Source organism: Sinocyclocheilus anshuiensis, unplaced genomic scaffold (genome assembly GCF_001515605.1).
Source record: "Sinocyclocheilus anshuiensis isolate Anshui unplaced genomic scaffold, SAMN03320099.WGS_v1.1 scaffold364, whole genome shotgun sequence".
Classification (NCBI taxonomy): Eukaryota; Metazoa; Chordata; class Actinopteri; order Cypriniformes; family Cyprinidae; genus Sinocyclocheilus; species Sinocyclocheilus anshuiensis.
Genome location: NW_015555735.1, coordinates 1097398 through 1114200, shown reverse-complemented (window position 1 = coordinate 1114200; position 16803 = coordinate 1097398). Strand labels below are relative to the sequence as shown.

The 16803-nt window shown below is 36.4% G+C and overlaps 1 protein-coding gene across 1 annotated transcript; it reads right to left on the bottom strand.

Moving 5' to 3' along the window:
* Nucleotides 1–1802: 1802 nt before the first annotated feature.
* On the bottom strand, nt 1803–16285 carry LOC107673107 (pleckstrin homology domain-containing family M member 2-like). The gene is made up of 20 exons (XM_016466579.1): nt 16197–16285; nt 15169–15275; nt 14963–15072; nt 14210–14309; nt 14001–14088; nt 13293–13467; nt 12794–12853; nt 10400–10670; nt 9025–9786; nt 8871–8920; nt 7483–7593; nt 7323–7387; nt 7158–7246; nt 6939–7071; nt 5091–5281; nt 4936–5001; nt 4649–4808; nt 4020–4199; nt 3774–3890; nt 1803–2766 (listed from the first exon to the last, which is right to left on the bottom strand). The coding sequence occupies exons 1-20, from the start codon at nt 16254–16256 to the stop codon at nt 2629–2631; spliced, it is 3033 nt and encodes a 1010-aa protein (XP_016322065.1). The 5' UTR covers nt 16257–16285; the 3' UTR covers nt 1803–2628.
* Between the last annotated feature and the right edge of the window lie 518 nt (nt 16286–16803).

Here is a 16803-nt window from a genome sequence, read left to right as displayed (position 1 = left end):
GAGAAGGGGTTGGGCAGTTTGAGCACCTTCTGTCCATTGAGTACAGAGGCAAGGATGACTGGAAAAGCAGAAATGACACCTGACTGCAGAAATTCGCCACTATATATATATATATATATATATATATATATGAGGAAAGCAAGAACATAATTGGAAATGTGGGTCCAAATTATACAGAATTATTTTTATATCAAAACAATTTTTTAGATGTTTTCCCATTATCACTGGATCTGCACGTCTCTCTAAATGTTTCTGGAAATTAGTACTAGACATTTTAGAAAGAGGTTGAGGAAAAAATCACTGTGAAACAAGCTAGAATTTGGATACCTTCATATTGTGAACTAAACTATTTAGGTTGTTTAGTCTATAGGACTTGATAAAATGTTTCTGCATGTGGAAAACAAAAACTATACAAGAAGCTACAAGATGATTTTAGTTCTATAGCACTGATTTGTTCAATTTTGGTCTGAATTAAATACTTACAACTACTAATGTACAATAATGTCACCGAAAATAGGAGTAGTTTGTCACGTTCATTACCATTAGATGGCACCATTAAGTCTTTGTGTTGTTTCTAGTTCACCTATGAAGTAGATATTTGTTAAAGGGATATTTCACCATTTTCATATTTCATCATTTCCTCACCCTCAAGTTGTTCCAAACCTGTATGAGTTTCTTTCTTCTGTTTAACACAAAATAATTTATTTTGAAGAATGTTGGTAACCAAACAGTAGCTGATAGCCATTGACTTCCATAGTAAGGAAAAAATACTATGGAAGTCAATGGCTACCAGCCAACATTCTTCAGAATATATTATTTTGTGTTCAGCAGAAGGAAAAAAAACAACATACAGGTTTGGAACAACATTAGGGTGAGTAAATGATGAAAATGTTCATTTTGCAGTGAACTATCCCTTTAACACCTGTTTTAAATGGTCAGTTTAAATGCCAATGTTGGGATTGTTTGTATTATTTTAATATTTATCCTTATTTCTCTGAACTTCTTGTTCTACTATACAATATTCTGTTTTAAAAAGATTCACAGTTAATGACCACAAGTTTTTACCCCTTTTAATGTCAATGTCATTACAAATGCAAATATTAGGAAATTATTCATACTTTTTCACCATTTAAAAAAAAAAAAAGTCATTTTTATTTATATTTGTTATCATGTTATGACATATTCCAAAATGTACATGCAGCATTTAGTGTATCTGAGACATTAGAGTGTTAGAACAACATAATTGACTACTGTAGGTCACTCCATTTAAAACAAAAATGTAAAAAAAAAAAAAAAAACACATAAAACCACATTTCAATTGTTAATGAACAACTGTATTCCATCATTGTCCAGCAATGTATTATTTAAAATCACTGTGGACTGAAACAAACTTCAACATACCTGAGATTCTGCTTCCATTTATCACAGTCTGTCACAGATCCACATTACTCAAGTCTGCTTTCTTTAAAACCACTCTACATTCTTAAAACAACTTTACAGTGTTTCACTGGAAATGGTATATTATACCACTGAGTGAGGAACATTTCAATGGATTTGATATTAAAGCTAAAACACAGTTGATCAGTGTTTAAAAAAAAAACAAAAAAACAAAAACTGCTAACACCTTTTGAAGAGTTTGACCTTAAACGAATGCCTGACTGACTGCATTCAAATCGCAAAAAGAAATCGAAAAAGTTGTGAATGCTTATGCATGATCGGAAATCATTTTAATGCCAATTAAAAAAAAAAGAAAAACCCACAACTTATCTTTTAACAAAAGTAAAAGAAATAAAAACAAAACCAATGAATGTGCAATTCTGAACCTTGTGCAATTCTGCTGTAATCAAATCCTTCACTTCTAAACTGTAATTTTAGTTGCAAGAGCCTTAATATCTTCAACTAATGATATTTTAGAATTGTATGACGCTATTACAGTATCTCAATGCCATCTGATCCAAACAAATGACCTCAGTCCAATATAACAACAGCGATTACATGCTGGTACCGTACCATCACTGTTAGCAGTGCTGACTGATATTAGATGTCTAAATTAAGCCTGGTCCAATTCCCCTTTTCTCTCACTGTGTGTTTTGAATGTCTGTGCCAAGCTGCCATGCAAACCATTACTTTCAAATAGTTAACTTAAAGCAGCCAGCTAATACCAATGGTGTAAACATAACTAAAATTCTCTTTCGCAAGTGCTCACAAAGCAGTCTGTACCTCTTTATATAGTACAAGCATTTACAGTATCTGTCCATAGACTTTGTACAAGGAGGGAAGGTTTTAAAAAACAAAAAGAAACCTTTTGAGTTATTACCATGTATTTACACTCTATATAGTCTGATCACATGTAATGCAAGAGAACTCCTAGATCTCTGTCTTTTTGATTTCCTGCTGCAGACCTCCATTTGTAAAAGCTAAAGCCTTAATTGTAACTCCTTAAATATCTGTGCAAGGCAAGTGTAAACAAAGTCAGGCCTCATTACCGGTAGATAAATATCATATGAGCCCATGTTGTTCAATATCGTCTCTGGTCTGGAGAGCTCACTGAGTCTGCTTGTACCTATGTAAACAGTAGGTTCGCTGGTGAGCTGACTCCCCCATGCTGTCTTGTTTAATCCTGGGCCGTCAGCACCACGGTTCTCTCTCTGATCGACCTCTGTGTAGGCTGTCACTCCTCTGCCATGCACTCTTCATCAGCTCCAGCGCTTCCCTACATCTCTTCTGCATCGGCGGGTCTGACACCGGCTTACGAGGCAGGCTTACCTGGACACACATATGAAGAAATTCATGCTGTAGATCAATTCAATAAATAAATAAATAATATTAATAAGAACGTCGGTAAGAAGTTTCTTATGCTCACCAAGGTTGCAATTATTTGATCAAGAATACAGTAAAAACAGTATTGTTGCTAAATTACATTTTTAAATACCTTTTAATTCCTGTGATAGAAAAGCTGAATTTTTAGCAGTAATTTATGTGCCACATGATCTTTGAGAAATCATTCTAATATGCTGATTTAATGCTCAAGAAATTTTTCTTATCAATGTTCATAATTGTGCTACTTAAAATTTAAGATAATTTTTAGCAAAAATATTACATTTTATTTGAAATAAAAATATTTTGTAACAAAATATTTTACTGTGACTTTTGATCAATTTAATACATCTTTGCTGAAAAAAAAATTATTACTTCTTTTTTTTTTAAATAACACACTAAACTTACAGTTTTATTAGAAATCCGTTATCATTTTTAAATACCTTTTAATTCCTGTGATAGAAAAGCTGAATTTTTAGCAGTAATTTATGTGCCACATGATCTTTGAGAAATCATTCTAATATGCTGATTTAATGCTCAAGAAATTTTTCTTATCAATGTTCATAATTGTGCTACTTAAAATTTAAGATAATTTTTAGCAAAAATATTACATTTTATTTGAAATAAAAATATTTTGTAACAAAATATTTTACTGTGACTTTTGATCAATTTAATACATCTTTGCTGAAAAAAAAAATTATTTCTTTTTTTTTTTTTTAAATAACACACTAAACTGACAGTTTTATTAGAAATCCGTTATGTGAATACAGTCCAACAAAAGCATCGGACTCCTTCGAAAGCATCAAATAAACATTAAAATTAGAGTGGAACTTAAGTACAGAAAATATAAGAATGATGAGCCTCCTATGCTAAATATTAAACTACAGATGTGATAATAAAAAAAAAAATGTAAAAAAAAGATTTTCTGGCTATGAAAAAAAAAAGTGTTTTCTTGCCTGGTAAACAGCAGCCCAAGCTTGACTCAATTCTGCTAGTAGCCGATCCCGCTCTTCACATCCGCTAAAATACAAAACCCAGGGTGGAAGAAACTGAGCACGATCTTCCGCAAATTCCTGCAGACATAAATGGTGATTAGTGCACTTGTTTAAAAAAAATAAAAATAACAAAAAAAAAACAACTTTAAACAGTAAACATCTGTTTCCAGAGACATCTGATGCACAACAATCTGAATGAACTCTTACAATGACACAGTATTCTTTATCATCTTCCAGGCAAACAGCTGTGACATCGTTTAGATCAGCTCCTCCTAGAGAACGGAAAAAACTGGTCTGGCAATCCTGGTGACATGTGAGCAACTTCCTGTCTGTGAGTACAAGGCAACACGGAATACAGGGTGCAGGAGCTACTCCCTGTGGAATAATCTGAGAAACAAAAATACACAATAGTGGTCAACATCTGGGAAACATTCTGGTTAATTCTGGACAGGCTGTACTGAGAAAACATCTATGGCATCCACTACAGGCTGGAATACAATAGACAAATATTGCTCAGATTTTTTGCCCCACTTTACAGTCTAGAAGAGTCAATGCTAGTTGCTAAAAGTCAGAGCCATAAAATGCAAATGCTGGCATGTCTGGAACTGATGAGGAACAACAACACATTGTCATGTGGTGACTCTGAAAGCTTTTAAAATGCAGACTCCCACATTTTGCTCAAACACCACCAGCTCAGAAAAAAGAAAGTAGATTGGAATGGAAAGTGTGAAACTGTGCATTTAATCACACTTCCCAAAAATTGCCGAGATCTTGTCTAAAAATGCTTTGTAAGAACTTGCAAAAAAAATGCTACTGTGTGTAAAATTGCAGCTCACCCCTTTAGAAACAGACTGGCAGAGCAGCTGCATCCAGTCGGCCATTTCCAGTTCGTTTTCTGCACTGAGCTCTAATGGAGGACGCTCTGTCAGAATCACTTGAAAAGCATTAGGCTTCTCTGAGCTGTTTGAACGCCTACAGCCTCCACAGTGCCCTCCCCTATAACATAAACGCAATCACATTCAAATATATAATAAATGTTTATAAGTGGGCATCTTTCATATTGAAAAGCACATTTATATTAAGTTTATAAAGGTGAAATCTAAGAACTGGAACAACAGCTTACCCCATGGTAACAGACATCAAAGGTGTAACATCTGTTCTCTCTGCATACTGATACAGGATGCCGTTGCTGCCAGGTGAACAGGTGATTTAGATTCAGGACACATGAACAGCTTGCTGAAACTGTCGAATAGCTTAAAGCACTAAACCCTTTTGTACCTGAGAACCAAGTAACAGCTTTTCCACACTTCCTTCCCCAAATAAGTGCTCCCAGCACGGTACAACAGTGCCCCCTCTTTAGTGCTACTAGATTCTCTGGAGCTGGACGGAGATGTTGGTGAAGCCACCGCTACATCCATTGGGTCCTCCCAGTGAACCAGAGAATACAGGCGGATGCTCATCTCAGATAACTACACAAACACATTTAGCACAAGGTCAGCAAGACAGATTTGCTTTATACAACATTAGGAAAATCAGGCCCCTTCTTTCAGAACATGCTACACAGCTCCTTGTTCAAGCTCTTGTTCTGTTTAGACTGGACTATTGCAATGCTCTCTTAGCAGGTCTTCCAGCCAGTTCTAAACGTCTACAGCTAATCCAGAATGGGGCTGCAAGATTAATCTTTAACGAGCTGAAAAGAATGCACGTCACACCTCTGTTCATCAATTTGCATTGGCTACCAATAGCTGCTCGCATAAAATTCAAGGCATTGATGTTTGCCTACAAAACCACCACTGGCTCTGCACTCTTTTACGTAAATTCACTACTTCAGACTTATGTGTCCTCCAGACACTTGCATTCTGCCATCCCCAAGAGGCACAAAATCACTTTCACTGACTTTCATCTCAACTGTTCTCTGCTGGTGGAAGGACCAGCCCAACTCAATCAGAGCAGCTGAGTCTTAGCCATCTTCAAGAAACAGCTAAAAACACATCTCTTCCATCTACACTTGACCCTCTAACACTAGCCTCCATTTATATTTTATTTACTTGTTTTCTTTTTATTTATTAAACCTAACCTCTAACACTTGCACTCTCTATTCTATTTCTATTCTACTTGTTTTCTTTTTATTTAAAAATAAAAATAGACCCTCTAACATTAGCATTCTCTATTATTTTTCTAATCCATCTACTTGCTTTCTTTTTTCTTTATTATAAAAGAATTAACCTCTAAAACTCACATTCTCTATTCTTTTTCTATTCTTTTGACTTGTTTTCTTTTTATTTAAAAAAATTGACACTATTACTAGCATTCTCTAATCTTTTTCTATTCAGTCAACTTTTCTTTTTATTTATTTTTTTTTTAAATTGACTATCTCTAGCGTTCTCTATTCTATCTACTTGTTTTTTGTTTTGTTTTTTATTTTAAAAAATTGACGACTGTAATGCGGTCAAGAGAGCTGCCTGGAACTACGTTCGCCGTGCGTTTCCCTGAAAATAATTGCACACCTCAGAACGTTCCTCAGCCAATCAGATTCAAGCATTCAACGGCCCCGTAGTATAACTAAATGTAATGTATATGTAAGTCCTAGCATGTGTATTTAATTGACTAGTTGATGCACCAAGTACTTTTAAAATGTTTTTCTTTCAAAGATAGGTTGGTTGAACAGAAACCAAAGTTTTGAGGGTTTTTTGAGACATTTTTCATAAAAAGTTAAGTTTATCTTAAAATCTTTAGATAATTCATGCATCAAAGGGTTAATATATTGTATAAGAATAATTCCATAAGCACTGTGCCTACTTATATTTACTGAGGGGGAAAAATACATATTTACTATTTTTTAATTATAATTATACTTTTATATTATAATTATTTTCATGTTGTAATAATATAATTAATATCAATTGTATTAATAATAATCTATTAATTTTAATTATTTTAAGTCATTCTGTATCCCCCTTGGAAGACCCCCTGGTTGAGATCCACTGGTCTAAACTGTATGATCATTATAAATGGTTTAATTGCAAATGCATTTCAGAAAGAGTCAGCATGAAGAACCAAGATTATCAAAGAGAGCCACTGTCTGCCAGACTCTTATGAATTATTTATGGTGATAGATCCATTTACCTCACAGTGAGTCTCTTGGCATACAAACTTAGAAAGAGCCAATTTCTCCATGGTGGCGTCAGTGAGAACAGAGGGGTAGGGAGGCTCCCTACAGCCATTTTCCAAGGCCGCCTTCAGCACAGTCAGAAACCATCTGAGGAGAGAACATGAACAGATCCTCTTCAAAGACATGCATACTAATCAACCTCATGGGGATACGCTTTAATTAAAAAAACTTACACAGTCAGAGATGAGTCGGCTGTGTCCAAAAGGAACTGCCTTCTTCTGTTAGTGCACACCAGAGTGATAGTCTGCTGGTGAAGTCCAACCTAAGGCACAAACAAGGGCTTTAATCTCTCTGCAGCATGTCAAACTGATCATTTGGGCTTCAGGTGATTTACGCACAGAGATGTAGTCCAGCTCGTTATAAGATACCACCTCCTCAACACTATAAGGCTTCTCCGCTGCCCCTGAAAATCAATGGGACACAACAACAAATGCAAACAAGCACTTTTGCAGACGTATAATAAACAATGTCCTGCCCTTCCACTGAAGGTTTGCTGACCTTTTCGCAAGAGGTAAATGTAGCAGTCCGTCAACAGCAGATACAGAGGCTGCAAATCTCCTTCCATGTGGCCTGTGCTCATTCTCACCATCTGAAATAAAATGTACAAATGCAAAACAATCAATAGGATAGCACCAGTTTACAGGTTTACATTTCACTAGAATATCTGTGTTACTCACACTGCACATTGATAAAAACAGCAATAACATCATGTTTACCTACAGGTAATTACAACTGCTTTGAAATATATGCACAGCATTGTACATGACATGTACACTACAACTGAAACTTTTAGGGTCAGTAAGATTTTTTATTTTATTTTTTTTAAGAAAGAAATGATTTTTTTTCCCGGATAGGATGCATTAAGATCATGAAAAGTGATAGTAAAGACATTAATAACATTACAAAATATTTCTATTTAAAAATGCTGTCCTTTTGAACTTTCTATTAATTAAAGAATTCTGTAAAAAAAAAAGTATCACAGTTTCCATTCAGCAGCACAACTGTTTTTAACATTAATAATAAGAAGAGATGCTCCTTGAGCACCAAATCAGCATATTAGAATGATTTCTAGCGAATCACGTGACAATGAAGTAATGAGTAATGGCTGCTGAAAATTCAGCTTTGCATTATGGGAATAAATTACATTTTAAAATATATTAAAATAGACAATTATTTTAAATTGTAATACATATTTCACAATATTACTGTTTTTACTGTATTTGTGATCAAATGCATCCTTGGTGAGCATAAGACACTTTCAAAAAGATATTTAAAAAATCTTCCCCAAACTTTTGAAAAACAGTATGTGACCGCTTTTGATTTTTCATCTGACTTCTATTAAAAATACAGTAGCTCAAAAAAAAAGTACATCTTTTTTTTTGGCGCAGTAGGTGGGCTTTCAATGTTGTTAGGAATACATCAGCGATGTGGTCACTTCTGATCAGCTCTGAATGTGGTTTGAGTGATTGGGTCATAAAAATGGTACTATAAATTAGTGCAACGAGTAAATAGGGGGTATCTTGCACTAGTACGCTGCAGGATGGACACAATGTAAATACAAAGTTATCCATTCAGTGATGTTAAATCAAATTGTTTTTTTTTTTAAAAATTGACTCTCTATCACTAGCATTCTCTAATCTTTTTCTATTCAGTCAACTTTTCTTTTTATTTATGTTTTAAAAAATTGACTATCTCTAGCGTTCTCTATTCTTTTTCTATTCTATCTACTCGTTTTATTTTTATTTATTAAAAAAACAACCTTGCTACGTGTACTGTGTTAGACTAACCGAGTGTCACAGCACTTGCATATTGCCCTTTTGTTGGTTTTGATTTGTAATTTGTTTTGGATAAGTGTCTGCAAAAGGAGCAAGGTGAGCTTACTCCGCTCCGCCTGAAAACGTGAATCATGAGCAGCAGAAGGTGATTGTTATCCACCCTGTACAACAAACAAAAAAACAATACCTTAACCTCATAATAAATCACATATTGTGTCAACAGTGCTAGAATTCGTCACTGATTACAATCAGTTTACAATCTCACTTAAACTCTGCAGCATGGGAGCTCTGTACTGTGTGGTCTTTATCCTCCTCCTGCTGCTTTTCTTCTTCTTTACTCCGTTCCTCCTCAGCTGACGCCTCTACGGGGATGGAGGGATCCTGCCCTGTAGCTGGTGTTTCTGCTTCTCCCTCATCTTCATCGCCAACAGGAACATCCTGCGACTCGCCATTCCCTGCAGAGTCATTGTGCCCACCACACGAGGAAGCAGGGTCTGGACTCTGGGATGTAAAGCAGTAGAAGTCCACAGGTGGCAGGGGGGCCTGCAGGAAGCTACGACTTGGGTCCGGAGGTTCACCGCCCGAGTCCTCTCGAAAGGGCCGCTGATGGGGGGGTCCATCATGACTAGTGCAAGTTCCATCCTCTCCCTCCTCACTTTCACTCCGCTGCCAGTGCTCCCCATCCAGAGAACCGTTCAGTCTGTCCATGATGTCACGCAGGGGTTCGCCCACACTGTCCATAGAAGTGTCCGTCATTTCAGGAAGCCTCAGCCCTGCCTCCGAGTCTTCATCTTCTCCATCTGGTCCCCCATTCCTCGCAGACGCTGAGCCAGGACCATTTGGCCCCTCCAGAGGACCCCGACTGTCCATATTAATGTTATTGACTACAATGTCTCTCTCAACTACAATCTTAAGGCATTCCTCAGTGTCAGCCGTGTCTGGAGAGATGACATTCTGTTCGCTGCTCACAGAGTCTGTCGACCCTCTTCCCCGTCGTTTCTTACCAGGCCGTCTGCGCCTTGCCATTCTGTAGCACAAACCACACAGAAAAATGAATTAATCTACATAATGTTAAAACTATTTAGCATTATATTTAAGTGGAGCTGGAAGGTCAAGTGGGTAATTTCAGTGCCATTAGAGGTACCAAATAGTATTACAAAAATATTTTTTTATTGATGGCCATTCTGATTAAATACATTTATTTGAGCAAACTACAAAATTGTAAATATACTTTATTAAATGTTTTTAATGTAAAGATGTTTTGCCAGCGACTTTGTTTTGGAGGGCTCTTAAACCATAAACTGGACTTCCTCCAGGATGCTGTAGCGGAGTAACTGCCATAAAGATAAATGGGAATGCTAACTGATGTTTTTTTCCAAGTATTACACATTTAATTGGTTTAGACAAGCTCACATCAGTGGGTGAGCTACAAACTGACATCTCAAACTGCTCAAATGTTGCTGTTTTTTTTTTTTAAATGCTGGTGTCTACAGACTTTGAGAAGTTGACCTACAAACCGAAAGAGAGGCATTGTAACGTGCACACACACACACAAAATTATACACTTCATTTCAACTAATAATGTGTGATTGATATGCTACTATAATCCTACGGCATTAGATCTAATACTCAAGACACACCTAATGACTTCCAGCTCAGTGTTGGAGATCTCAGCATCCTCTCCTGTTGTTGAAGCATGACGGCTAGCCATGTGCACTGGGGTGACGTCAGCTGAAGTGTTAGTGTCGGAGTCCTCATTGAAGGGATTGTGCCGAAACGTAGGGCTTCGTGACAGAGATGTGGTCCTGATGGTTCCTGCAGAGGCCCTCACCACAACACAGTCACTGACAACAGTCTGAGGGTCTGATCCTGAGGAGCGGGGCCCACTGACTGGATCGGTCATGTCTCCCTCTGTCAGAAAACGAGAGCAAGAAGGGAAAACTCCTTAGACATGCAGGTATTAGGAGCTCATTGTAGAAGTATTAGGCAGATACTGAATCATGACAAATGCACAGAAACATACAACAATCATAAGCAGTTTTGAAACACACACTTAGCTTCCTAACAACTTCCATCTAATTCTTTTATGCATCTAAATGTCTGGCAAATAATCACAAACAGGGCAATCTCAATTTTCCCCAAATTAAATAGCTGAACATCAGTTTCCATGCATTTAGTTTAGTAATGCATATCTGGAAAGAAAAAACTATTTCTATTTTTGCCACAAACCTGAGCTGCAATTATATATAAATGCATTATAAAACCCTGTAGGACAACTTTAGATTATTTAAAAACCCCATTAAATAAATAAATAAATTTGCCATTAAGAAGGTTATACCAGAGCTACACATAGTATACTAGCATTCAAAAGTCTGGGATTGGTAAGATTTTAGTATGGCTGGTTTTATTTAATCAAAACAGTAATATTTTGCAATATTACTACAACTTCCTGTTTTCTACTTCAATATATTTTAAAATGTAATTTATTCCAATGATAGCAAAGTGGCCTCCAGTGTCACAGGATCCTTCAGAAGTCATTCTAATATGCTGATTTGGTGCTCAGGAAACAGTTCTTGTTATTGTCAATGTTGAAAACAGTTGTGCTGCTTAACATTTTTATGGAACCCATGACACATTTTTAAGGATTCTTTGAATAGAAAGTTCAAAAGAACAACATTTATTTTAAATAGAAACCTTCTGTAACATTGATTCTGTAACATGAATATCTTTGTCACTATTAATCAATTTAATTGTTTTGTTTGTCCATTGTTTTGAAGACAGAAGCATGTGCTTCTGCAATCGTTCTGACTATTCTGGACGTTTTTTTAGAAAGAAATTGAACAATTACACATAAATGCTTCATTAAGTACTGCAAGTGTTGTTTCTGAATTAAATACATTAACTTAATCTACAAAGTTGATTCACATGACTTTTGTCAGCCCTACAAAGAATACTTTAAAGGAACATGCCACTATTTTTGAAAATAGGCTCATTTTCCAACTCCCCTAGAGTTAAAAAGTTTAGTTTTACCGTTTTCAAAACCATTCAGCCGATCTCCGGGTCTGGCGGTAGCACTTTTAGCTGCAGCTTAGCATAGATCATTGAATCTGATTAGACCGTTAGCATCTCACTCAAAAATGACCAAAGAGTTTCAATATTTTTCCTATTTAAAACTTGACTCTTCTGCAGTTACATCGTGTACTAAGACCGACGGAAAATGAAAAGTTGCGATTTTCTAGGCCGATATGGCTAGGAACTATACTCTGATTCCAGCGTAATAATCAAGGAACTTTGCTGCCGTACCATGGGTGCAGCAGGCGCAATGATATTACGCAGCGCCTGAAAATAGTCCCCAGCTAGGTAATATCGAAACTCTTTGGTCATTTTTGAGCGAGATGCTAACGATCTAATCAGATTCAATTATCTATGCTAAGCTGCAGCTAAACGTGCTACCGCCAGACCCGGAGATTGGCCTAATAGATTCGAAAATGGTAAAACTCAACTGTTTAACTCTAGGGGAGTTGGAAAATGAGCCTATTTTCAAAAATAGTGGCGTGTTCCTTTAATATCATTCAAGCAAAAATATGTCTATATTTTAAAGACTCCTATTTGATTATTAGTCATCATTTCATAAATATTAAGTTAGGAATATTTGCCACTGAATGTAAAGCTTTGAAAGCAACAAACATGCAAACCAGCTGCCACACCACCGCAGGTGCAATGGCAGGAAAACACAATCAGACAACAAACCGCAAGTTCCAGCTGCATCAGGCACTGTATGTTTTAGTATCATCCCATGCAAACCCTGCATTAGCAGAGGGTTTGGTTCTGTTTAGTCTAATACAGACCATATTCACCAGTAACCCATCTATGAACTCATCACAAGCACACTGCCTATAACAGCTTCTGTGCATGAAAAAACAAACATACACTGAGTGAAATGGCCATGCGATGCAGGTTAGTAGGTTTGTACCGATGGATTGGTTGGGGTTGCGAATGTTAGATTGGGGAGGGGGGAAATAACCATGTCCCACCTTCCCAGTCTGCACTTGTCAATGACTGCAACGCAGGGAAGATGTCACCAAAATCATAATCTAAAAAAGGAGAAATAAGATCATCAATAGGCAGGAAAGAATGATGAAGTGAATGAAAGACGAACAGAAACTGAAAGTGATATAAAGTGAATGTGAAACTTGGCATATGAGGAACTAATACATACTGACAACCAAAAGAGACATTGTGACATAATGAGCAGTGAAATGTGTCATTGAATTAAATAAAAAAATTGATGTGTGATCATGTCTCAGGTCACTGAGATTTCTGAACACTCAGTGTCCTCATCTTTTAGATAAACAATATTTAACAAAGAATACTTTCATCTTGGTACAGAATATTCAAGTTAAATATGCCAATTTGAAAAGGAAAGAGGAAAAGTGAAATATATAAAACTGTGAAAATAAGAAACAGAAGCTGGAATAGTAATAGACAGAGAAATGGAGGAAAAAAATGGTGAACTGAAGCCAAGCAGCTCACCTTCACTGGATGGGGCAATAGCGCTGTCGTCCCACTCAAGGTTAGTGGAGGTGAGGGATGTGAAAGAGTGCAGAGACAGGCTATCAGAGCTTGGCAACCTCTCCTCAAAATCCAACAGATTATGGGGTTTGTAGTATTCTGGCATGTAAGGAGCAACATCCAGATATGGCACATCCTGTCACAAATTTTCAAAATTAAGGATTAGGCAGTGGAAATATTGAAATCTTCAGTTAAGGAAGATATAGAATAGTGTAAAATGTAGAAATGGAAGAGCAGTATTTTTATATTTTAAACGACTAGTTGATATAAATATATTTGGTAAGTGTATATGGCACTCAATACTCCATCTAAAACCATTTTAAATAGTTTTGCTAGTTCATTTATAATTATTATGCAAACATAATTATTAATTAATGCCTTACATTGAGAGACAACATGGGATATTCATTCCTATTTGTTAATATTTTTAAATTAATTTGTCACATAGCAGGGCTATTTAAAATGAACTACTGAAGGCAAGATTGACTAAAAAAAACTTTTTGACCAGTCAGAGCACCTTAATGATACGCTTTCTCATCTTTGAAACAGCTTGTAAAGAGAAGTCAGTTGTTTGGCACTATGCTGTGTAACATGTGATATGTCCTGTATAAGACACATCAGGTCAAGGACATACAATTCTAGACAGGAGAAATCAATGAAGAGTCATACCAATTCGAGGTCAAAGCGAATGAACTCCAGGCCAGAGACAAGCGTAAGAAACAGAGTGAGATGGTCATGACTGCAAACCAGTGCATTTCTGTAAAGGAGGAAACCGCTTTCACACATCACAAAAATCAGATGACTGCTGTAAGGAAGCTATTTTCTGTGGTCTGAAACCACTGAAGAACAACAACATCTATTATTTCAAAGTCACTCACTTGTAATAGTATTTCTGGAGCAGTCCTTGATTCTCTTGAAAAAGTCGGAGGTAGCTTTCTAAAGAACTTTCACTGAGTGCCAAGTAGAGCCAGGCACGACCTGTGGAACAACAACAAAGCAGTCATAGTTAACTAACTACATGAAACCACAATATTCAGCATCTGAATATATCTTCATATATATCTCATATATCTTCATCTAATACTTCATATTTACATTTCAAAAGTTGGAGGTCAGTAAGATGTTTTAATGTTTTTGAAAGAAGTCTCTTATGCTCACCCTTTGATTAAAAACAGAAAACAAACAGCCACATTATGAAATACCATTACAATTTAAAATAAATGTTTTCTCTTTTAATAATCTATTTTAATTTTAAAATATAATTTATTCCTGTGATGGCAAAGCTAAATTTCATCAGCAGCCATTACTCCAGTCTTAAGTGTCACATGATCCTTCAGAAATCATTTTAATGTACTGATTTGCTACACAAGAAACAATTCTTATTATCAATACTGAAAACAGTTGTGCGGCTTAATATTGTTGCTGAATCTGTGATACAACCTTTTCAAGATTATTCGATAAATGGAAAGTTAAAAAAATACAGCACTTATTTGAAATGGAAATTTTTGTAACATTATAAATATATTTACTTGAATATCTTACGGTCTCTAAACTTCTGAATGGTACTGTACTTTTCAACAATTATAAAGCACATCAACAAGTCATCATAGGTGCCAAAGGTTTGATCTTACTTCTGCCAAGATTGGTAGCTATGTGCTGAAGCTCATCAATCTGTCGGACGGCCTCTCGTCGTGTGAAGTGTAATACGAGTACCCAGTAACCCGATGAGATGTCCTGCAGCCTTCAAGACGTAGAGAAAAGAGAAGATCGGTAAGCCTACAAATGTCTACTTAAAAAGAGTTTCAGTTTTGAAAGGCTCTGGTGCAGTCGGTCTAACCCATAAAGCAGAGCATGATCCAGGTGTTCACACAGCCGCTGAAGAACCCGGTCGTGATTCCTGATGGCTGGCGTCTCATCCTCACAGGCGGCAAAGTAACTCTGCAACTGCGGATTAAATGTTGAAAAATGTTAAACAGCAATCACTTGGATATGAATGAAAAATGTACGTCCTATGTGGTAAATGTCTGATGTGCACACAGCCACGACATTCCAAGCAATCGTTTTCATTCTAGACTAGCAACCTCTGATGAGAAATGCATTTTCAGAGTTCTGCTGTTCACTGATGAAAGCAGAGCTTTTTGGTGTGTAAGTCCATCACAAAACCATGAGAACATACTAATGCCAAGCACCTGATTAGCTAAAATCTGAATAAGTCAAAAGATTTCAAACGAGGGTGTACAAGCTGCTAATATTCAGAATAACGCTCAGAAAAAGACAGCTCAAGAAAGAAAGAAAGAAAGAGAAAAAGAAAGAACAAGCTTTCTGATGTTGCAAACAGCAAAGATTCAGTAAGTCACTGCAGAACAAAAAGACCATACAAAGATAGGATTTCCTGGGATGGCCCCATAAAATAAGTAGTAAGCTCTGTTTGCCCTATTTATAGGATCTCATTAATAACAGGACGTGTTTACAGGGGCATCATGTCACTGTTTGATGTGTGCATGATGCCGTAAACGGTGTTTACTTGTTTACTTGACTCATGCCTAAAACGAGTTTTCTTTTGCATGTTATTTTATTGATAAACAGATATTAACTACGCTATAAGTACACAATATAACCTAGAATAACTCAATATAGCGCATTGATAGTTGTCTGTCTAACCTGGTATTTGTTCAATCTTGACTTATAAGGAAACACTGGATGTTATTTCTTAAGATGTCAAGGCGTTTGTCTTCAAAGCACAGCAGGAGGTGGGAGGCCCAACTATTTTGATAGCGTAAACCGCAAAAACCTCAAACTATCCTTGAAATTATAAACTAGAGAAGGTTGATACATACCCTCGCTGCATGTATAGAGGTTTCTTACCTTCTTGACGGAGAGAGAGATGTTTTCGAGGATCCGGTCTTTGACTTTGAGTTGATCCATGTCTGACTGTGCTCTCTCTGCGGATGTCATCTGACGCGCTTGTGTTCACAGGCCACGAGTTGTTTAGTGATGACGTAAATTTGTAGGCCAGCCCTGTATTCCGCCGTAAGCTCTCTGTGGTTAACATTACTCAAGGAGACTTTCAAGTTTTGTTCAACAACGTAAATTATAAACGGTCATAGCTCAAACTTTATTTTTGAAAAAGCTGTCTGTTTTAAGAAAACAAGTTACTAGCAAGTCGCTACGTAAGGACTACAACTGGTGTCGGTTTAATTCTACGTCATATGTCGAGCACGTACTTTCACGTCTTTGTTTTGAACGAATAAAATAAAACATTGTCTTGAACGTTCCTTATTGCGTTAATAAAACAAGTATTAAAAATACAACAAAAATATATGGATGAGACGACTATCTCATGTTAAATCTACATTTAACAGTTGGCCTTCAAGAAACCTCTGTTCTAGACCTTTATCCAAGTGTATTGTCATATTGTCTGTCATAAAGCATGCAAAGATTTTTTAATCATTTGGATCACACAAAATTGAAG